At 36.5% G+C, this 24,261-nt stretch overlaps 1 protein-coding gene across 5 annotated transcripts; it reads right to left on the bottom strand.

Annotated features, from left to right (window-relative positions):
* Window positions 1-537: 537 nt before the first annotated feature.
* On the bottom strand, window positions 538-24,261 carry LOC101893169 (sarcolemmal membrane-associated protein). Of its 5 annotated transcripts, none has more exons than XM_059130258.1 (5): window positions 24,010-24,261; window positions 22,982-23,487; window positions 7,670-9,630; window positions 4,767-5,480; window positions 538-4,692 (listed from the first exon to the last, which is right to left on the bottom strand). In XM_059130258.1, exons 3-5 carry the CDS (start codon window positions 9,626-9,628, stop codon window positions 3,130-3,132), a joined length of 4,236 nt encoding a protein of 1,411 aa, XP_058986241.1. In that variant the 5' UTR covers window positions 9,629-9,630; window positions 22,982-23,487; window positions 24,010-24,261; the 3' UTR covers window positions 538-3,129. The 5 variants fall into 5 exon arrangements, with proteins under 5 accessions (XP_058986241.1, XP_058986242.1, XP_005191272.2 ...); XM_059130259.1 differs by lacking the exon at window positions 22,982-23,487 and adding an exon at window positions 16,542-16,570; XM_005191215.4 differs by lacking the exon at window positions 22,982-23,487.

Below are 24,261 nucleotides of genomic sequence, written 5' to 3'. Positions count from 1 at the left end.
TAATTCAGCAGCTTTTTGAAGCAGTGAAGTGAGGACTTCATTAGTCAGGGGATGGTTAGACTTTAGGTGAAAAATGAATGCACAAATTAAAACTAAACACAAAATTAACTAAATATAATCAAGAAGACAAGAAACAATTTTTACAATAATCAACAAATGATTGTATTTTTTAGTTTTATTATAATTTTAACGATTATTTATTTTTATTAAGTTGTTGTTATTGGTTTTTATTATTAATTTTCAGGTTCGCGTTGCTTTTTGTTGTTGTTCTTGATATTTTATTATTTATTTCTTTTTTACAAATGCAAATATATTGGTAGGTTACGGTTTCTTTGATCTTTTTTTTAATTGTGTCTTATGAATTATGGGGTGCTACAAGGGGGTCTTCATTCTAGATTTTTATATATTTATAACCTTAAAATGAGATGGGTTGAAAGAAAAAGGCGCATAATTAAAAACCATATTTGTAGAAAGATTGGGAGGTAGGTAATTTCGAAACTAAAAGGAAATTCCAAAACAAAGACTTTTTTATTTTAAAAAATATCACCCCCAAATCCTGAGGCCACTTTCTCTCCTTCGAAATCGAACAAATTGGTTTAAAAAATAATTTTAAACATGAAATTAGACCTATTTTTGAAAATTCCATTGTTTCGGAAATATTATTAGATCATTTGAATTCATTTTTTTTATCTAATTTCAACCACTTTTCAAGATATATTTTTCCTGAAAAATTTAAAAATCGATTTACCTTCAGGTGCGGGCTAATATTTTCTACTTATCGACTGAGATTTTTATTGGAAAAATGGAAATTGAGTTAGATTCAAGTGGTGCGAATCTAAATCGACTTTCAGTTTTCCAAGAAAAATCTGAGTCGAAAAGTGACTATGTCGCTGTAGCACACTGTTGTTATTTTGAATACTTATAATAGTTTTATAATCACAGGTTTCATGTTACTAATTCCAAATTCGAACCTACAGACAGAAAACTTAATACTTCCATGTAATTAATTTAGCCTCGGCTTTGGGTTTCTCTTTCGTTTTTATTCCATTATGCCTTGAATATATCCAGAAGAACATTCCTTTTTTATTTAAATCGAAATTTTGCTAGAATTAAGTGATTGTAGATTACTATACTCGGATAGGATAGGCTGATGGCAAACCTCTTCTGGATGGTCTGGCCTTATATACAGACGGCTCCAAGATGGATGAAGGCACCAGCGCTGAGGTATTCTGCCCTAACCCTGGTCATATATACAGACGGCTCAGAGATGGATGAAGGCACCAGCGCTGGCGTATTCTGTCCCAACCCAATCATTAAACACTCTAATAAGATTAATGACAAATTGCAGTATTTTTCAGGCGGAGATTCTTGAAATCAAGAAGGCAGCCGAAATGGTAAAAGAACACTGCAATAGCATAGCAGGACTAGTGACTATATACGTCTATAGTCAAGGGGACCTCAGAGCTATCAAGTCAAGTGTCATTAAATCGAGAGTAAGAAATCGAATGCAAGAAAGCCCTCCTTGCCATACTTGAATTTATTAAGACTTGCTGTTTTTTCGACTGTAGCAATGTATATGAGAAAGGAGTGGCTGATGATTTAGCTTAAGGCGGATCCAAATCAATTGTTACACCGATTCATGAGATTGTTAAACAATCAAGAAGGTACTACATTGGCTGCTTCAAAAAATCTCTTATCATAGAAGCTGGAAGATGGCACCTGCAAAACCGCTGGGGAATGAAGTAGCTGATGAATTAGCTCAAGGCGGATTCAAGACGATTGTTGTACCGATTGATGATACTGTTTAACCACAAAAAGGAATTGCGTCAGCTGCTTCAAAAAATCTGTTATCAAACGAGTTGGAAGATGGCACCTGCAAAACGGTTACAGGGTATTTAAGGCCACCGGGCTGTAATCTCGAGAAGGAGAAGATTCATAGTAGGTTATATCTAAGTTTCTTGGTGGTGTGGTCGTGACTGGTCACTGATGTTTCTGACCACAAAATGGGACAACAGTATTTCTGACTACTGTAGACTTTGTGAAGATGAAGAAGAGGTATAGACAATTGAACATATACTTTGCACATGTCCCATGTTATCCAACAAGAGACATAGGCTAACTTCTCCTCCGAACTTCTAACACTTCTCTCTATAAATCTTTACTTCTCTTTTTCACTTCTACATCTATTCCGTTCCTAAATTTTCCGTCTCTTCCTAGGATGAACAGAGTGGACGAAAAGTCTACGAGTGAAACAGTTTTCCGAATTCGTGTAGTTATATCGGTTCTATCTCTTTTCCCTTTGCCTGTTACAAACAAATGCACCTGACCACCACCTTGTGGTGTAGGTTATAAAAGCCAGTGATTACAAAACTATTACGAGTCTCTTAACGAAAATCAAAATCAAGAAAATATAAATATCCTAATTGAAAACTTATTGTATTAATGATTTCCGGTTGGATTTTTTTTCTTCCTCTTCGCAATTTTATAAAACAATAATCATTATACAGGCCTTTCTTTCTATTTATAAATATATATGTATGTATATGGATTATTATTGGATTTTAATGGCTTCTGTTTGTTTGTTTTTTATTTGTTATTATTATTTTTAGTTTACCTTTTTCTATTTATATGTATATATGAGTTATTAAATATATGTATGTATGTATGTATAAAAAATGAAATGAAATTTTTGTTTTTAATTAGCATGCTTTGTTTCTGGGTTTTTGTTTTAGCTTTATATGATTTATAATATATTTCATTTGTTAAATGTATTGTTTTTGTTTTATTTAAATATATGCCATATATTCTTCATTGCGTTAGATTTCTCTTTTAATTTTTCTTTTATATAATTAGGTAAAAAAAACTGACATAATATAACAACAAAAATAATATAATAATAATTAGTAATTAAAACTGATAATTTATTATTAGGATTTTTTTAAATAAAGAAGATAAAGAAAGTAGAAAAGAAAACGACAATCATCAGCGACCACAAAAAAAACTAGCGTGCAATGCAGGTTAGATATTGTGGCTGAAAAGAATATAAATATTACTTGAATGAATGTTGAGGGTGGGGGAGCTGGAGGAAAAAATGAAAGGATAACCTATGAAAAAATTATGTCGTTTCCTTTAAAAATATGTAGATATAAAATATACTATAATGGCTAAAACAACAAAACCATAGGGCAAAAAACGTTTTAGCAAATCCTCACGATTGGCAATGGGATTTCGTATGGTAACAGCTTTTTGTTTCAGTTCAGCAATTTCATTGCGTAGATCAATATTGGCCTTTAGCTGGTCATCCAAACGTTCTTTGTAGGCAATCAATTCTTCTTCACGCTCCAAGGCGCTTACATTTATGTCAGCCAAATCGTTTTCCACCAAAAGCATTGCAGCTCCCTCCTCCGCATCATCATATCTTTGGGAAATAATTTCAACACAACGATCATTTTTCGCTGCTGCCGCTTTTTGTTGCTCAGTTTCCTCCTCGGGATTATTGACATTTTTAATGGCATTATTTTTATTCTCATTGATGACCTGTTCCAGGGCCTTTTTATCTTCCTTTAAAGCTTCAATAATTTTATTAAGACTTAACATTTTATGTTTGACATCATCACATTCGACTTGCATGATTTCCAATGTATGATGGGCTTCCATTTCGGTTTGCTTTAGTTTTTCATTCAGTTTTCCCACTTGCATTTTGTATTCCCTTAATTGTTCTTCCAGCAGCAGAGCATTATTGACTGATCTGTCTTCGGACGCCAACACTTGTTCCGTTTGCTTCTTTTCCGGTTTTATGGTACTATGAGAACTACTATTTACAGGTGAGTTTAAACTTAAACTTTCCACTTCAGAGGAAATACTATCACTATCAATGTCCTCCTCCGCAGCGTCCTCGGTTGCACAGGAGGTTCTTGATGATTCAGTAGTGCAATTATTTTGTTCGATTTTATTTAGGGAATTGTTATTGTTGTGAGCATTGGCATTCCCTCTTCTTTCGTTGGGAACGGTATCCTTAATTTCATTATAGGCCTCTCTAAGCATGTCAACGCTGGCTTTTAATAATTGATATTTCTTATTATGCTTGGAAAGCACCTTATATGAAGAAGCTGAAGTTGATGCTTTTCCACCAGCACCATTGCTACTAATAACAAATGCATCCTCTTCAGCTATAGCACCACTATCATCATCATCCTCCTCCTCTTCATCCTCATCGCTGTTATCCTCAAAATCATAGACATCCTTTTCTTTTTTGAAACGTTGCTGTTTCTTCTTCTGACCTCCTACTCCTCCTCGCTGCTTCTCATTGTCGTTCGTCGCACTTTGTGTTCGATTTTCAATTTCGGCTTCCAATTGCTTAAGATTTTGTTCAACATTCCTCAGTTTGCTGGTAAAATCTGTACATTTTTTGTTCAGATCCAGTTTGATATCGAAACCATCTTCAATCAGATTATCTTCATCACTGGAATCTATAGCATTTGCTTCCACTTCGCCTTCGGCTTCTTCTTCGTTTTCATTGCATATCGCCTTGAATATATCCAGAGAACCTTCCGTTTTATTTAAATCGGAATTCTGCAACCATTTCATAATTGTCGATTCCTTGACACGTTTGGGCGGTGAGGTGGCTTTTGTGGTATTTAATGTGGCTAACATTTTGGCTTTTTTGTGTTTCGACATTGACGGAGATTTTTCCTTGATAAAGCAAACAAATAAATCGGGACATAAATAAATGTATTTGGCAACACAAGTGAAGTTTTTAAACTTACCCTTGTCTTGTCCTCACTTTCAAGGCCATTGACATTATCACCAAATATGCAAGCCAATGAAGATGGAACGTTAGATGTTGCACTTAAATTCGTTTGTTTGTGTTTCGTCTCTGGACTGGAATCTGTATCAGATTTGTCAACAGTTTTACCATTTGTTTTGATTACAACTTCATTGCTTCCCTTGCCGCCTTCTACCCCCACAACGTCGCCTTCCTCACCGTCATCCTCGTCGTCATCATCATCATCTTCGTCTCCCAAATCCATATCCGCTATGGCAGCATCTAATTTTTCTATGGCTTGTTTTTCCAATATCTTCTCCTCGTCATCCAATAAATCGGCCCGTTTTATCAACAATTCAGATATCTTCTTTTTAAGCTCTTCACATTCCAATTCACGTTCACGCAACTTTTCCGTTAGTTCAGCGATTCGCTGCTCCTCACGTTCCTTAGCCTCTTGTTGCTGACGTGCCACATCGTCACGATATTCATTGTATTCGGTTTCCAATTGCAACAGCCGTGTATTGACATCTTGCAGTGTTTGTTTGGAATTCATTATCTGGTCCCGCAACAATGCACACTCGTTGTCCGATTGTGTGTAGGCAGATTCCATTTTTGCTAGCAATTGCATGGCATCACAACGTTCTTGATAGACTTTGCGTAAGGCCTCTTTGGCTGTGTGTTGATATGAATTTTTTTCATCCAAAAGTTTTTGAACCTGGGAAGAAGAAAGGAATTCATTATTATATTTAAGCGGGTGATTTTGGTGGAAAACTTTAAAAAAGTGAGGTTATGGTTAAGTTTAAGATTATATTTTTTCTGTTCTTATGGAACGACAGGACATTTTCAGAAAAAAGAACGTGGTTAATATTATTCTACAAAGTTCCTTAGAAACAAGTAAAAAATTTGTAATTTCGACCGGGCCGAACTTTGAATACCCTCCACCATTTGGAACGAATTGGGCAATTTTCAAAAAAAAATTCGCTAAATATTCTGTTAAATTCTTAAAAATACCGGATTTAGCCTTTATATTAGGGTCTATACGACGACGTGGACCTGCATAAACCATTGTCATAAGCCATTACAATATTCAAATGCGAAACTTGAAAAAAATCCGGTGAATAATGTCCATAAAATCATCAAAATACCGAATGTCGAGAACCGTTATATGGGGGCTATACGAAAACGTGGACCCTTACAGACAATTTTCTGTCGTAGGATGTAGTATCCATTACGAAATTAAAATACCACATTTGAAACATTTCCGGTGAATAATATCACTAAAATCATCAAAATACCGAATATCGGGAATTGCCGTTATATATGGGGGCTATACGATGACGTAGACCTGCACATACAATTTTCTGTCGTAGGTTGTAGTATCCATTACGAACTTCAAATACCAAATTTGAAACATTTCGGGTTAATAATGTCGCTTAAATCACCAAAATACCGAAAAAAGTGAGGTTCCATTATATTGGGGCTATACCAAAACGTGGACCTGCACGGACAATTTTCTGTTATAGTCTGTAGTATCCATTACAAACTTCAAATACCAAATTTAAGACAATTCCCGAGAATAATGTTCCTTAAATCACCAAAATACCGATAATAGGGAGGTACCATTATATGGGGGCTATACCAAAACGTGGACCTACATCACCCATTTTCAATACCAAAAGTCCTGCAGACATAATATACATTTTAGTAAAATTTTATCATCCTACTTTATTTCTTTCGGAAGCTAGAGTGAATTCCACAGACGGACATCGCTAATTCGACATGGAATCAAGAACAAATATACTTTTTGGGGTCTTAAAGGTATATTTCGAGGTGTTACAGACGGAATGACAAACTTAATATTACTCTGGTGGAGGGTATAAAATAGGAACATCCACTCAAAAAGAAGTCATTGACAAAGTCGGAGTACGAAAATGACACTCAATATTTCCGAAAAAGGCATTAGAACAAAACAGACAGCAGATAGCTCTATGAGAAAAACAACCTTGCAGAAATATGGGACAGTCAGCGGAAGGGATGTAATTGCGAATTTCGATATCCTTCGCTACTTTTGTGAGGTTGTTTTTTTACAAACTGCTGGACAACTAATGTTTTCTCATCGGAGAAAACCAAATTCGACAGTTCACCACTTTCGGCCAAGCGAAGCAACTCTTTAGCTCTTTTGAGTCTATAATCTTTCTGTTGCGGTGTAAGTTCTTGCACTTTTTGGAATTTCAATGACTTTACCCCGAGCTCATTTTTCAATATTTGCCGAGTGCAATGTTGCGATATGTTCAGCTCACGAGCCATTTTTCGGTCACTGCGACGCAGGTTTCGATCAAAAGCAATCGCTTCGCCGGGAATGGACCAAAATACCGCAGAGCAACATTCGGGCAGCGTGTGACGGCTTTATTAGACGTTTGCAGGCCATAATTCGTGCCAAAGGTGACCAGTTCGAACAAATATAAACTTATTCTAAAATTTGATGCTATTTCCGACATTTTCTGCGTTCATTCAATGAAATTTGAAAAAAATGTAAAAAAATGACTTTGTTGCATTTTTTAATTTCACCCTGTATAATACTATATCATATGTAAGTATGGGATTCGTCCAGAGAAAAACATTTTTTCTCTCTCTCTTTATATTCTGCCATTATCAACTTTAGTCTTAAGGACGAATACAACAGGCCAAATGGTCTAATGTCTTTAATGACGACTATGTGTCGTCTTTGAATCTTCGCCGATTCTAAGGAAAGACCTAGGAGTATATTCTCAAATATACAAAAGGACCCGTGATAAAGTATTTTAAATAAGCCTTCTTATACAACTCAGATGTGACCTATTGAAATTTTATGTCCCTTTTAAAAAAAAATGTCGCGAATTTGTTTCTAAAAAATTTGCTACTCACCTCATTTCTTAGGACATTTTCAGGCACATTTTTCTCCATCAATGACAGTTTCTTTTCCAACGAATGTATACGATGCAACAACTGATCTTCGGTTATCATCGATTGCCAACATAATGCCGAATTTTTGCGTGTCGCATCCAAAATATTTTGTATACTACACAGCTTGGATGTTAGAACTTTCTCCCTTTGCGCGGTCTCTTGGATGTACAGATTCAAACGATGTAAATCGTCATAGCTGATGCGTCCCTCACCCGAATACGGGCTGCGATGGGCGGGTGAATCGATTGAAATGGCCTCCCGACCGTCCGGTAAATACAATTTAACACAGGCAATGATACAGCCATGCACCTCTTTGCGTGAATTCTCAACAACATCAACGCCAAATTTAACAATATCACCGAAATGCAGTTCGGCCTCTTCGACGCCCAGTTTATTGTCATTGATAAAGGTACCATTCGATGATTTTGTATCTTTGACCCAAAATTTACCATCAGGTGTATACCAGATGACAGCATGTTTACGCGATAATACTTTGCAATCGAAAATGGCATTGTCGTCGGCAACTTTACTTTTGGCTATTAAACGACCGACCATGCACTCCACATTGGGCGTGAGAGAAATGGTGCGGGTCTGAAAGGGATGCGAATTGCCTTCACATATTAGAACAATTTTCGCTTGACCATTGTTGGTATCGCTGCTAGGTACTACTGAGGCTAGAGATGATGCAGATATTACGGAGTTACTACTGCTGCCGGAGGCATCTATGAGATTGCTATCGTTTTTGGCTTGATTACTGTTGTTGTCGTTCGCATTTACATTCGTCGTCGTCGTCGCCATCCCCGCCGCCGTTGTGGTGTTAAACACTGAGTTCAGTTGTTTGGCAGTTTTTTGCAGTCCCGCTACATTCGCCGTCAATGACAATTGACTGAGAAAATTTGGCTGCAAACCAGCTGCAGCCGTTGTTGAACTATTTGTTATTGTAGCTGTTGCATTCAATGCCGACTGTAAAGCACTGCTAAAGTCCTGCTGTGTAAATGGACAGCTAAGGGCTTGTGTGGGTTTGGCGTTTTGTATATTTTGCGTCTTGACCGTTACCGAGGGCTGTAGCGTATTCGTGTTTGAATTGGATTCATCGAAATCTTTGAAATTTGTTTCACCACCTCCACCACCTGACTGACTATTGATAATCATGGATGCGGGCGGGGCGGCAGGGGAAGAATCTGACGACGACAATAAGGCTTCCGAGCTGGACTTTTCACCGATTGTTGGCTCCTCTTTTACTGGCGTCTCTTTCGTATTTTCGGCCATTATCTTATTATTGCTGTTGTAATTTAAGACTGAGACAATGAAATCTTCCTCCTTTGAATTACAATCGTTTGCAGATGATGTTGTTGTAATACTATTACTGGACTGTTGCTGTTTTCCCTTGTTATCGTCGTCGTCGTTGTTGTCGTCGTCGTCGACAACGCCTGGTTTTGTAATTATGTTAATATTATTGCAATCTTCAATTTTGTTCTCTGCGGCAATGATTCCTGTTCTGCTGGAATTTTTATCTTTCTGTTGTTCGTTGTTGTTATCGTTTGTTTTTATTATGGTTGTTGTTATTGTTACTGGTGTCGTCGTTCCTGTTACTGTTTTAGTTGTTGCTGTTGTTGATACTGCTATTGTCGTTGGTGATTTGGAAGTAGTATTTTCTGTTGCTGCTGCTGTTGCTACTATTGGAGGGGTTATAGTTTCCTCTGTCGTTGTTGCTGTGACAATTGTATCGGCATTGACCAATGTTGCTGTTGCCGGTAGTATTGTTGATGTAATTGCCACAGCAGTTGTTGTGGTTGTTCCTGGTGGTATTGCTGCTGCTTGTGTGATGGGGGCGGTGTTGCTTGTTCCTGCGACAACAGTTGTGGACAATTTTTGCTCATCTTCACTTTTGTTTTGCCATTCGCTGCTGACTAAAACCATAACTGAAATTCAAAATAAGCATAATGAAAAATATTAAAAAAAATGTATTTTGGGAAATGAAGTATTTCTCAAAGAAACACAAAGCAACACAAAGTTTAGTAAGTAGCCACAAAAAAGTGCAAAAATATTGGAAAGTAAAATGTGAGTGACAAACATCGTTTGTTATTTTATTTTTTTGAGCAGTAGTAGTAGTTTCAAAACAGAAATGTGCAGTCTGAAAGATACTTTATCGAACGTTGCTAAATTGTTAGAATTATCTGCGGAGTGATTTTTGGTGCTGAAATAGTGAAAGGTTTATTTTTGCGTAATTTAAGAACTCAAATTATAAACAAACAAATCAGTGCGGCCACACAGAGAAGTCAGTAGAGTCAATTCTTCTCTCATCGTATTAATAAATTTGGAATTTTTTGAGAAATAGTATGTAAAACTTACGTAACAATAGATAACAAAAATTTAGCTATATATACAATCCACTAAATATATATTTGTAGTTTATTTTCTAAAGCTGATCTCTTCTGTAGTTGAAGACATTAGAAACGGGTCATTTTAAAATGCCTCGAGTCTAAAATGTTTGAAATCATCGGACCGACAAGGGGAATGTCTATGCTTTTGATTGTGCCTTTATAGCTGATTCCGGTGCACTTCGCTACCCCTTTCGATTTTATATGCATCCAAAATTTTATATACGAATATTTGTAGGTTTTGAAAAAATATAAAACAAATTCAAAAATTAAAAAACATAATTATTGTAATACTTTAATGCGATCTACCAACGCGTGAACATGCCAGGAACAGCTGACCATGAGAAAAACAGGAACATGCCAAATTTAGTCCGCCTACACGAAGGGTTGTCCTTTGAATATATTAATTTTATAGCAAATGCCAAGTGAGCAGAAAATCTTTTTAAGTTGAGTGGCATTTTTGTTGCTCTTAGAGATAGCAACATACTTCCCCGTAATAATCGCATCATCAATTAAATTGTTGTGTAGTTTTTTACTCTTAGTCTCATACCATTGCAAAGGCGTTGCGGGTCAATGCTTCTTAATAAAATTATATTCCAATCTGAACCGATTTCAATACAATTTGATAAAAATTTACTTTTACACCAAATTCCGTCACATGGATACATACTGTGTTTGATGCATCAGATATGTGAAATCGGCTAAGAATATATATGGGAGCTATATACAAATATTAACCGATTTCTAATAATTTTATCAAATTTTTTTATTGTAACTAAATTCCGAAACACATTCTGAATTTCATTAGAATCGGACATACATATCGTGCTAGGTGCATCAAAAAAAAAAACCAAATCGATCGAAAATATATGTGGGAGCTATATCCAAATCTGAACCGATTTCAATATAACTTGGCAAATGTATGTTAGTTTTAAATTCCGTTACACATTCCAAATTTCATTGAATTTAGAGATATATAGCGTGTTTGGTGCATCAAATATATGAAATCGGCCGAAAATACAGGGTGAGATTAAAAACTGCAACAAAGTCAAAAATCATAATTTTTACATTTTTTTTTTTAAATATTATTAAATGAAAGCAAAAAATGCAGCAAATAGCATCAAATTTTAGAATAAGTTTGGATTTTTGTTCGAATTAGTCACTTTTGGCACGAATAATGGCCTTCAAACGGCCAATTAAACCGTCACACGCTGCCCGAATGTTGCTCTGCGGTCGCCTATTCCCGGCGAAGCGCTTGCTTGAGGTATTTTTTATTTGGTATTTTTTAGTGCCAAACTTGCGATCCAAAATACTCCAGACACAATAGTCCAACGAATTGGTATCCGGAGATTTTGGTGGCCGTTGTGCGCTGGAAATGAGGCGAGGAATCTCATTTTGTAATCATTCTTGGGTGGCGCGTGCTGAGTGCGATGGTGCTGAGTCCTATTGGAATGTCCAAGGCTTGAGTGCCCAAGGCTTTAATACACCATCCAGAATATTTTCGCGATAATATTTGGCATTTATTCTGATGCCACGGTCGATTAATACGAGCGGAGAGCGACCATCGGCTGTTATGGCGGCCCACACCATTACCATGGTCGGCGCTTGAGTTCTGGTGACCAACCGAAGGTGCACATTTTCAGCTGACCTCTTTGGTAAGTAATTACGGCAATCATTGTTTGTTTACAAACTGCTAGACAACGAATGTTTTCTCATCGGAGAAAACCAAATTCGGCAGTTGACCACTTTTCTCATCTCACCCTGTATATATATAATTATTTCAAACTGTAGCAGAGAGACTGAAACGATTAAACACATCTTGATAAAAGATTCTTAAGCATTATACAATCCTTGTCGCCTGTTCCACTGCACATATAGTTTATGCTTCTTTCTAATACAGCGTTCAATGCAGCTTTTGAAGTACTGCTGTTTGAAGAAACTTGTACATGTACTAATTTTCATTTAGCATAGGACACAATGCTAGAAAACCATACGCAAATGCGGGTGCACAATCGTCTCGTAGACACCATGTGGTCTTAGCCAACAGTTCCTACGTATGGAGTTCTGGCAGGAGTAAATAGGCCTCTGTGCATTCTTCCATATTTCACTTTTATCGGAGCTAACCAAGATAAAATATTAAAATAAACTGATCTCCCAAGAATCTATTTGTTTCTTACAATACTAAGCAACACAAAAATAAAATAAATAATGGATAATAATGGTTGCAGTTTTTTCATCTCACCCTGTATATGAAAGATTAAGTTTGTTTATTTTTCTTGGAGAAATTATCAGTAAAAATGGATATTATAAAATATATATATAATATTTTTTCATTTCTTTCCTAGTCCACTGTGTGTGGTGGTGCTGAAAACATATAATCCCAATAATTGATATGCCACTCACTGGCTGACCAAATAGGGTCAACAGTTTATTCGACTAATTAAATTAATTAAATTCATATTATATCCCATGAGTGCCCCCTCAAATACCCCACATTTTGGATTCACATTATGGGCGTTGTTTCATAATTTAAACATTTTGGAAATTTGTCAACATGATTTTTGTTGTTGCTGTTGTGCCGCCTGTGCGTTAAGAAGAACCTAGCCTATGTCACATTCGAGCTGTGTGCCAAATTTCGCCAACTTTTTTCCCATAAGCTCTTAAAGAAAATCTACCCTTAATATGGAAACTATATTTAGGCATAAAGAAAGGAAACCAAGATAGCAGCGAGCGCAATGTGTGTTTAGTGGTTTTGTTTACTAGAAACACACACCGCAATTACCCAATATCTACAAAAAGAAAAAACTATACGCAATATATAGCTAGCTACAGCACTATCGGGCCGCCGGCTAGCCGGCAATGGCTAACAACTGTTGTGTTTAAATGATTTCTTCTTGGCTTCATGTGCACGCATTTTTTTTTTTTGGACGTCGATTTTTGTGTCGGCCTGCTGTTGCTCTTCACAGAATTGTTGTTCTTGTTTTTTTTTTTTTTCGTTTATTTAGACATATTCATTATTTGGCTGTCAGTTGAATTTTTGTTGTTTTTTCTACAACTATAGAACACAAGGGACTCCTTGGCTATTTTTAATAATGTTTCCCAACATTTTGTTTATTTGTTGCTGGCCAGGGAATTGATTTCTATTTTATACAAATATTGTTTGTAGGTTTTCTGGCGCTCTTTCCGGTCCCTCTCTGTTTTTTTTAGTATGTGTTTTATCTAATTTATAAGTTATGACTAATAAATGTTTTTTATTATATTTGTGGAAATATTTTATTGAATGAATTGCGGTGCAACTAAATATGTAACCAAAATGACGTATCATCACCATTAGCCGTCATCAGCAAAAGGTTATTCAACTTGAAATGCTGTGCTTGCACCAGCATACAAAGCACAGCATCATAACATTTGATACATAAATATAAAAAAATTGCACATGGTCTGATAGATCTCAGATACAAAAGAAAATATAAATGTTTATTTTAGATTCAATTGAACTAAAAATGAAAACAAAGTAGATGGTGGTTTTGGCGACAGCTGTACAGGGTGAGATGAAAAAACTTCAAACAACTTCAGACTGCTGTAATTTCTAAGCCACTAGTCCGACTGCTGTTAAAATTATTCCAGTGACAGCCCATTATATTGTTTACAAGCGTGAAAAAGCATTTTGGTGAGAATTTTCCAGAAAAAAGTTATTCGTGATGGAATTCAAGCGTGATAGTGTGATTAATTTATATTTGGCTGGAAACCCACAAGTGGCTATCGTTAGAGCACTCCAGCAGTTAAATGTGAATAAATCTTTTGTGTCTTGTACCATCGCTTGTTACCGTGAGACTGGTAGCGTAGCCCAACGTCAAGGAACTGGACGGAAGAAAACAGCTACTTCAGCAGAAATGGTTCGAACAGTAAAGAAGCGATTGTATTGAAACCTTCATTGCAGTGGCCGAAAAATGGCTTGTGAGCTGAACAAATCGCAATAATCCATTCGGCAAATATTAAAAAATGGGCTTGGGGTAAAGCCATTGAAATTCCAAAAAGTGCAAGAACTTACACCGGAACACAAAGAAAATAGACTCAAAAGAGATAAGAGTTGTTTCGCTTGGCCTAAAGTGGTGAACTGTCGAATTTGGTTTTCTGCAATGAGAAAACATTCGTTGTTCAGCAGTTTGTAAACAAAAAAAATGATCGCGTTTACATGCCAAAGAGGTCAGCTGAAAATTTGCACCTTCGGTTGGCCGCCATAACAGCCGATGGTTGCTCTCCGCTCGTATTAATTTACAGTGGAATCAGAATAAATGCCGTATATTATTGCGAAAATATTCTGGAGGGTGTATTAAAGCCTTGGGAACGCAAACATTTTGGCCGCAGACCTTGGACATTCCAACAGGACTCAGCACACGCCATCCAAGAATGGTTACAGAATGAGGTTCCTTGCTTCATTTCCAGCGCACAATGGCCATCAAAATCTCCGGATACCAATCCGTTGGACTATGGTGTCTGGAATATTTTGGAAAGCAAGGTTGGCACTAAAAACTAACCAAATTGTCGATCACCTTAAGCAAGCGCTTCGCCGGAAATGGGCCAAAATACCGCAGAGCAACATTCGGGCAGCGTGTGACGGTTTCATTAGCCGTTTGAAGGCCATAATTCCTGCAAAGGTGACCAATTCGTACAAATCTAAACCTTTTCTAAAATTTGATGATATTTCTGATTTTTTTTTTGCATTCATTCAATAAAATTAAAAAAAAAATATGTAAAAATTATGGCGTTTGACTTTGTTGCTGTTTTTATACCCTACAACACTATGTGTTGGGGGTATTATAAATTTGATTGGATTGGTTTCCCACATGGGAAAGTATATATGGATCTTCCTATCTGGCAGAGCTGAGTCAATCTAGCTATGTATGTCCGTCCGTCTGTCCATGTTAATTTGTAATCAACCTACAGGTCGCAATTATGGCCCGATCCTCAAGAAATTTAAAATGGAGGTGGGGTTATGGTCAGAATAGAACCCTATTGTTTTTGGAGATGATTGCAAAGTATTTAGGGGTTGAAATGGACCAAAAAAGAAAATGTTCCTGACTTTGCAGTTGCTCTATAGGCCACAATTATGAACCAATAGACGCGGAAATTTACATAGAGTTAGAGTTTAAGGGCAGAAGCCTACCAATTTGGGAGACCATCGGGCAATGTTTAGCGTTAAAAATAGACCCAAACTTTTAAGTAAGGAAATAACAAAATTTCCACTAAACCGCGAATATTTTTAATCCCAGCCAAATCACAAATACATTAAAAGGTCACGCCAGACCATCAAAGTGATGCTGATAGCCAAGAAATCGGATATATAGCAAAATAGGTACAATATATATAGATCTTATTTATTCTGCTTATAAGTCAAGAACCGCTGGGCCGATTTTCACAATTCAGATCAATTCGGAATAGTGTCTTACCAGAAACGGATAAAATCTAAGAAAAATCGCTGAAAACATAGCAACAAAAAAGTGAATATCTTTTGTTCATTTTTTTTTTTTTTTTTCAATTTTTGTCATATTTTTTTCGCATGCGATTTTTTTTTCAATTTGATCTACAATTTTGAATTGTAAATTTTTACATTTTTACACCCCGCAACACTACGTTTTGTGAGTATTATATGCTTGTCGCAATTTTAGTCCGATACTCACGAAATTTTGCATGAGGGTAGGGTTAAGGTCAGAATTAAAGGCCATTGTTCTTAAGATATACATTTAGGGGTTTAAATGAAATAAAAAAAATAATTTTTTCTAATTTTGCAGTCGCTCTATAGACCACAATTGAAAACTAATCGACACGGAATTTCGCATCAGAAGAGAGTTAAGGACAGGGGTATTATTTTTGACATTATTTCAAAAACGAAATCTTCCAAAATGGATTTAGACATAGGGGAACTTTGAACAAATTGTAGTGTTGTAGGGTATCACATGGTCGGCCCCGCACGTCTATAGCCTTTGTTTTACTTGTTTTATCTCACCCTGCATAATTAATAAACTAAGAGATTAGTCACAGTAAGTCTGTTCTCAATCTGGTCTACTTTAAATCCCAAAAGAATTCAGGGTATACCTTGATACATTAAAATACCTTTAGGGTATCACTCAAATATTTTGAATAACATTTTATTACTTGGCATTCTGAGAGTGGAGTGCCACAGACGATAGTTTCCTTTTACAAAATGGAACATGGGAACAACACTCATAATTCCCACAATTATGTGGTTTTGCGGCAAGAGTTCTACACTGCTGCTAAGGAACAAGTGTCTGCCTGCCCCCATTCGATTCGAAGCCAAAAATCATTTATCGTATTAAAAATCACAGGCATGCATGTTAACAGAGCGAAATAAAGAAAACCAATAAACAAGAAATTAAAAAACAATAAAAAATGAAACTCAAAATTCTCAACATGCAGTTCTCACTACTCACACCGATTTCAATAAATAAACCATAATTTCCTAAAATTAAACAAGAAAGAATAATAAGAATAAATATTTATTTTAACAAAACGGTTTTCTTTTCAATATGAAAGAAGGAAAAAACAGGTATTTAAATGCGTTTAATTTGGCCATTAAGCAAAGCCCAGCAAGCCAGCCAGCACCCCACATCTTTGAATGTTTTACTTTTTTTTGAAAAAAAAAAGATAAACAAAAGAAATATGAAATGTTAGGGATAGTATGCAGTGTATGTATGTCCATGTATACAAATATAACAAAAAACAAACCCACAAAGGGGGAAGGAAACCTACATTTTGCACAAATGCACACATGCATGCACATGGTAGCTGTTTTTCTTTTCATTTCTTTGCATTTTATTTTAAGTTTTTTTCTGTTGTTGTAGAGAGACAAAACTTATATAAACACAAAAATACCAGCGAGAGAGCCCATTGCAGTGAAATATGAAGTGGAAACCTAGGCAACGTATGCATTTTTCAGCAGCACTGTGCAACATTTTAATACCGTCAGCCATATGGCTTGATACTGTCAAAACGTGGCTAGTCAAAATAAAAGTTTAAGACCCTTTGTCTTTTTGGACCAAATCAGTTTCAGAACATTTGGAGTCGAGCTAGCGATGTCCGTCCGTCCCTCTTTCTGCCTGACTGGGTGGTGCGCACGATAACTCTCGAAAAAAGTATCCGATTTGGTACAAACTTGGTACATTGTAATATTATTATCAAACTTAGATCGAGTTCGGAGATGGACAATATCGGTCCACTCCTTGTTGTACCTCCACCTCAAAAGTTCAAAAATTTTCATAAATCGCGAAATTTACAACGGATTCCATTTAGACTTGGCACATATAAATATTTCTATCAACACAATATCTGTTATAAAGATGGTAGAGATCGAACCATTCATTCCGGTACCTCCACCACATAGGGTTCAAGATTTTGAAAGAAAGCGATATAAGCATCCAACTCTCTTCAAATTTCACACATACAAGGATGTTGTGAAGATGATATACAGGGCGAGATAAAAAAACTGCAACAAGCGCCATTATTTTCCCATTTTTTTGATTTTTTTAATGCAAACCATTTCGGAAAGAGCATCAATTTTAGAAAAGTTTTAGATTTCTTCGAATTGGTCACCTTTGGCACGAATTATGGAACGGCCAAATAAACCGTCACACCCTGGCCGAATGTTGCTTTGCGGTATTTTAGCCCATTCCCGGCGAAGCGTTTGCTTAAGGTGATCGACACTTTGGTATTTTTTAGTGCCAACCTGGCTTTCCAAAATACTCCAGGCACAATAGTCCAACGGATCCGGAGATTTTGGTGGCCATTGTGCGCTGGAAATGAAGCGAGGAATCTCATTTTGTAACCATTCTTGGGTGGTGAGTGCTTTAATCAGCCTCTAGAATATTTTCGCGATAATATTCGGCATTTATTCTGATGCCACGGTCGATTAATACGAAAGGAGGGCGACCATCGGCTGTTATGGCGGACCACACCATCACCGCGCTTGAGTTTTGGTGGCCAATCGAAGTTGCAAATTTTCAGCTGACCTCTTTGGCAAGTAAACACGATCATTTTGTATGTTTACAAACTGCTGGTCAACGAATGTTTTCTCATCGGACAAAACCAAATTCAGCAGTTCACCACTTTCGGCCAAGCGAAGCAACTCTTTAGCTCTTTTGAGTCTATTTTCTTTCTGTTGCGGTGTAAGTTCTTGCACTTTTTGGAATATTAATGGCTTTACCCCGAGCACATTTTTCAATATTTTCCGAAAGGAATATTGCGATATGTTCACCTCACGAGCCATTTTTCGGCCAATGCGACGCGGGTTTCGATCAAGACGCTTCTTTACTTTTCGAACCATTTCTGCTGATGTTGCTGTTTTCTTCCGTCCACTTCCTTGACGTCGAGCTACGCTGACAGTATCACGGTAATGAGCGATGGTACGAGACACAAACGATTTATTCACATTTAAATGCTGGAGTGCTCTAACGATAGCCACTTGTGAGTTTCCAGCCAAATATAAGGAAATCACCCTAACACGCTTGAATTCCATCACGAATAACTTTTTTTTTCTCACCAAAATGCTTTCGTATGCTTGTAAACAATATAATGAGCTATCACTGGAATAATTTTAACAGCTGTCGGACGAGTGGTTTAGAAATGACAGCAGTCTGAAGTTGGTTGCAGTTTTTTTCATCTCACCCTGTAGGTAGTTGGATGTGTCATAAATGGGATCAAGCACTTTGTTTACATTTTTAATGTTGCACAGTGTAATAGGCGCAAGCGAACTATTCAAGAAACAATTAACCTGAATAACAACAATGATTTTGTCTGGCAAGACAAGTGGGAATTTTTGATTTTTGTAAATTCATTAATAATTTTATGCAGCAAATTTAAATGAACATTTATTAATATGTGAGATATGTTAAGTTATTAAATATAAATAATTCAGTTAGAGTTAAGAAAAGGCTAAACTAAAGGGTAAGAATAAACATGTGGTACAATAATTTCCAATGTTTTTCTAATGATGGCCTTGATAATGTCATATAAACATTATATATTTATTAATGACAACTTAGCATAACAGCAAGCACCTGCAAATTTATACGATCGATGATCAAGAGATTTAGACGTGTCCATCTGTATGAATTATATAACATTTTACAAAGAAAATGCTCTTATAAGGCATTGCACATTTTGGAGATCTTCAATCTAAGCCCTAGAGGAGCTTCGTTCTACCTATAGAACATATTCTAAGAATTGTCAGTATATAAAAGTAATATTACCCATGTAATACATTCAATTTCGATATGTCGACGTTACGTTTGTTTCAGGGTATTTAAGCAAAACACTGATCAGTTTTGGATGGTTTCAAAAGCTAATTACCGTCTTCGGTTGATTGCTATCGGAAGCGTTCACAGGTTGCAGGTAGTGGAAATTGGGTCAGAATCTCCGTATTCAATTGGCAATCAAATGCCAATGATACTTAGACAGAGGAGGCGATGTTTTGGCGCCCCTAAAATAGTCAAACCTTTGTGGTCGGGTGTTATGCCACCATGTGCCTATTATAGTGGCAGATTTGCAATCAGGGTACCGTATTCTAATTGTATTCTAACGGAGCTTCGTTGATGCTTGAGCGCCTCAAGAAATATCTAGTTTAGTTATAGTGTCCTTACCATGGTATGGGGGCTTCAGTCTCTTTATGACGACGATGAAAGAAATATAACCCCACAAAAAAAACAATTAATTCTCTTTCAGCTGATGCTGGCGTGGACACATTGGCACCCTCGGTCAATAAAGATACCAGTGCGAAGATTACGTACACCTCCAAAAGATTGACCCTTATATCCGATTCAGACAGGATCGTTTGCTACCAGTAGTAGGGCGAAGCGGGCGCGAAGTCTGAGAGGCGACAATGGACCTAATAAACGATAGTGCAGCCAGACAGCAGATAGCAATCCGACAAATCATTGTGGGTATGGGACCGTCAGTAAGGATAGCATACCTAACCTCTCTGACTGATGAAGAATTGGATATGGATACTATGGTAATCCATGTCTCGATCTCTAGGCTTTGATAGTCCCGGCAGTCCCAATCTCACACTCTCAAGACAGGAAGCAATCAAAGAGGGACCAGCGTTTAAATAGAGGCAGAAACAACGAGAAGTGTACGAAAAAAGGACTCATTGTGCTCAATCAGTGCTTTAGGAAATGCTTTAGGAAAGAGCTAGGGGCTTCGACCACAAGTCGTACATTGGCTGTACGTCACAGTGGTCTTACCTCATCTGACCTATGAGTGCCTTGTCTGATGGTATGCTATAGAATTAAGATAGCGCATATCCAAATTTACCTCCATGCGTCCTTGCTTTCTCCTCGATCTGCGTTGAACGCATCCAGGCTTTGAATATATTGGCCAAGTTTCAGGCTGCAAGGAGTACGCTGAGACTACAGGAAGCGATCATGCGTTTTGGTCACGCACGAATCCTAAAATATATTGAGTGAAGTTTATAAAATTAGTGATTGCATGTCGATATGTCCTACTTTAATTGAATTGACGCAACAATATCTGACGCTTAGGTTGGTGATGAATCTCCTAAGCACAGTCCGGCTATACAAATGGCTAAATGCTCCGGCGCTTGCGTATTCTGACCAAATCCATTAATCGCTCATGTAAACTTAATGACAATTGTAGCGTTTTTCAAAGGGAGAAGGTAGCCGAAATGGTTAGAGACCTTTGTAAATTATTTAGCAATTTTCATAAATATAAAATCTGCTAAATATTCTGTTAAAATCTTAAAAATACCGGATGTAGCCGTTATTTTAGGATCTATACGACGACGTAGATCTACATGGGCAACTTTTGCCATAAGCCATTACAATATTCAAATGTGAAACTTAAAAAAATCGATGAATAACGTCGCTAAAATCATCAAAATACCGAATATCGGGAGGTGCCGTTATATGAGGGCTATACGAAGACTTGGACCAGCACAGACAATTTTCTGTCATAGACTGTAGAATCCATTACGAACGTCGAATACCAAATTTGAAACCATTCCGGTGAATAATGTCGCTAGAATAATCTAAAAACCGAATATCGGGAGGTGCCATTATATGGGGGCTATACGAAGACGTGGACCTGCACAGTAAATTTTCTGTCTCAGGCAAACAAACTTTAAATACTAAATTTGAAACGAGTCCAGAATAATGTCGCTAAAATCACCAAAATACCGTATATCGGGAGGTACCGTTATATAAGGGCTATACGAAGACGTGGACCTGCACAGACATTTCAGTATCCTGTAGTATCCATTACGAACTTCATATACTAAATTTAAAACAATTTTAAACAAAAGTCCTGCAAACATAATACATATTTGAGTAAAATTTTATGAATCTACTTCATTTCGTTCGGAAGCTAGAGTGATTTCCATGGACAGACGGACGGACATCGCTAAATCAACATAGAATTTTATGCTGATTAAGAATATATATATTTTGCAGAATCTAAAATGTTATATTTCGTTACAAACGGAACGGCAATCTTAATATACCCTCCATTCAATGGAGGAGGATATAAAAAGCATCAGTTATTATATATGTCGATAGTCAGGCTACCCATTAAATCGAAAGTCTTGATTGACTGTAAGAAAGCTTTCCTTGATATTCGTGAATTCATTGATTCATTACTGGCATCTGACCAGCAATCTGTAGAAGATCCTGCTCCCTCCTATTAATTACTAGGTTCGATCTAAGAATCGCGATTAGCTTATTGACGGGCCACTGCAGTATCAGATATGTGAGGTCCAGATGGGACAACAGTGTTCCTGACTACTGTAGACTATGTGAAGATGAAATAGAGATAGAGAAGATTGTACATCCACTTCCCATGTTATCCAACAAGAGACATAGGTTGTTTGACAGGTGGGAGATCTTCGGGTCTCAAACGTAGATATCATCATCCATAGGTTTGTTTAAAATCAAATCAGACAAAACTCGATCCATTCTTTCTTTCTCAGTTTATACCATGCCTACCACCACCAATTCTTCCTATAATGAACACAGTGGACCAATGGTCTGCGAGTGAATCAGCTGTCGACATCAGTGTAGATACGTTTACAAAGACATTCCACCCCTAATTTAAGATGGGAATCTGGCAAGTTTGATATAACCCCATTATGTAGGCTTTAAGAAGAGACGTATGTCCTATTTGAAGCGAGAAATGCACATATACAGTAATGAGACATATACATAAATCATTTTAAAAGATATCTACTTTCTAATCGCTTTAGTTTTCCTAGTCGTTATTTTATATCGTTGTGCCAAATGATGACTTATACATCAATCCCTCTATAGATTTGATCACAGAGAGAACATTCGACATTATGGGTTACTGAAGAAATTGGCCCCAAATGTTTGTTTCCATTTTAACCGATCTTAATGTCCTTTCTTCTTGAAGAACTTACAGCGATTTTCAATATCATAACTGTTGTCTTCCAATCGAATAAGAAATATTGCCGTGCTCAACGTCATTGCTCTCAATATCTGTTAAAGGATACTTGTTCTTTATCCGCAAGATTTAGATAGTATTTTTAACTACTATTGTATTCGACAATACGACAAAAAAAGAAGTGAATAAATTTATGCAAAACGAAAAAATGACAACAGTGCACACAACCATTTTATTCAAAAAGGCACGACCGTAGCAAACGTTAGAAGAATTTAAAAGTGAATAAAAAATGCACAGTGGGTACAAAAACAAAAAGACACGTAAAAAAGGAATTCCAGAAATGTAATGTCTATGAAAGCGAATATCTTTGCCATACATAACAGAAAGAAGAGATCATTTTAGAGAAACGAACAAGTGATATGTGTAAATTAGTAGAAGTATTATTATTAATTGCACTACTGACCAGCGTTGGACCAGGGCAATAAATCTAGGCAACAACATGATGACGATGAAGATGTGGATTCTTCTTCCTCCTCCTCCTCCTGCTGCTGCTGGGGCGCCTTACAGCTACTCCTTGTCGTTGGAGGCAACGAAGACAATGTGTACAAGTTGATTTGCCCCCAAAAAAAGAATCAAAAACAACGACGACAAAAAAAACTTAAATGGCACCACCGAACAACCACCCTTTCAGGGGTTACGTTTTTACGACTTTTTTGCTTTCTTGTTTACAATGTTACGAGTTTGGCAGGCAAATGATGACGTTATGTTATTGTTGGCTGTATGTTGACGCTGCTTCTGCTGCTGTTGACGTTAATGGCAATGCTGCTGTCATTACTTGCTATTGACGCTACGTTATTTTGCATTTTCCATCAGGTCATTAAGATTAGTAATGAAGTTGTAACAAAGCGCGAATTGGACGGCTGGGGGGTTTTAAACTGCTAATGACCCAGCAGAAAAACTAAAGCTAAGCTAAAACAAAACACAAAATAATAAAATATTTTTTTTTTGTTTCTTTCAAAATTGGAAAACAAAACTATAGACTAGTCATCAATAAAAATATTTCTATTCCAAACAAAGCCAGTCAAAAACAAAGACAAGCTTTTTTCGCAAAAAAAATTAAACAATCTTGTGTTTTTGCACTGCAAGCCAAATTCTGTTATGTTATTGTTGTTATCCGTTCGTTGTCGCTGGTCGTTATGTTGTTGTCACTCACTCACTCTGATGTACTGTGTGTGTTGTTGTTGCTGCAGTCGTTACTTGTGCATATATTATTAATTCCAATAAATTAACTAACTTTAATTGAATTTAATTGCACATTTATTTTTTATTTCTTTTCGTTCAACTTTGGGCCTTTTATCACTTTCCGTTTTTCTTTCTTTCTGTTCCAGCTCTATTCTGTTGTTTTTGCACTTTTTACTCAATTTTCTTCCTTGTCTTCGTTTCTTTTATTCAATTTTTTCTCGTTTCGTTTCATTTCAGTTTTATACGCACCTTATTTTTTTACTCTTTTGCTTCTGGTTTCTATATAAAATTTTCTTTAGTTGCAATTGCAAAATAACTCGAGAGTCGTTTTCTTATGAATTTTCATTTGATTTTTCTTTCCATTAAGTTATTAAATGTGTCGTTGAATTTTCGTAATATCGATTCACTTAATTCTTTTCAATATTTTTGTATAATACAAGGAAAAAATTTTAGTTTTCTTCGTTCACCAGACAATGGAGCCGAACCAAAAAGCACCGTGGA

The sequence above is a fragment of the Musca domestica genome, unplaced genomic scaffold (genome assembly GCF_030504385.1).
Source record: "Musca domestica strain aabys unplaced genomic scaffold, Musca_domestica.polishedcontigs.V.1.1 7, whole genome shotgun sequence".
Classification (NCBI taxonomy): domain Eukaryota; kingdom Metazoa; phylum Arthropoda; class Insecta; order Diptera; family Muscidae; genus Musca; species Musca domestica.
Note: the sequence above shows the minus strand (reverse complement) of the source record. Positions and strands in the feature narration are given on the sequence as shown.

Coding starts and splice junctions, on each gene's coding strand:
- LOC101893169 (XM_059130258.1), bottom strand. CDS start 9,628: ATGGTTTTAGTCAGCAGCGAATGGCAAAACAAAAGTGAAGATGAGCAA. Junction 5,481..7,669: donor AAAATGTCCTAAGAAATGAG/GTGAGTAGCAAA, acceptor TCTTCTTCCCAG/GTTCAAAAACTTTTGGATGA. Junction 4,693..4,766: donor AAAGTGAGGACAAGACAAGG/GTAAGTTTAAAA, acceptor TGCTTTATCAAG/GAAAAATCTCCGTCAATGTC.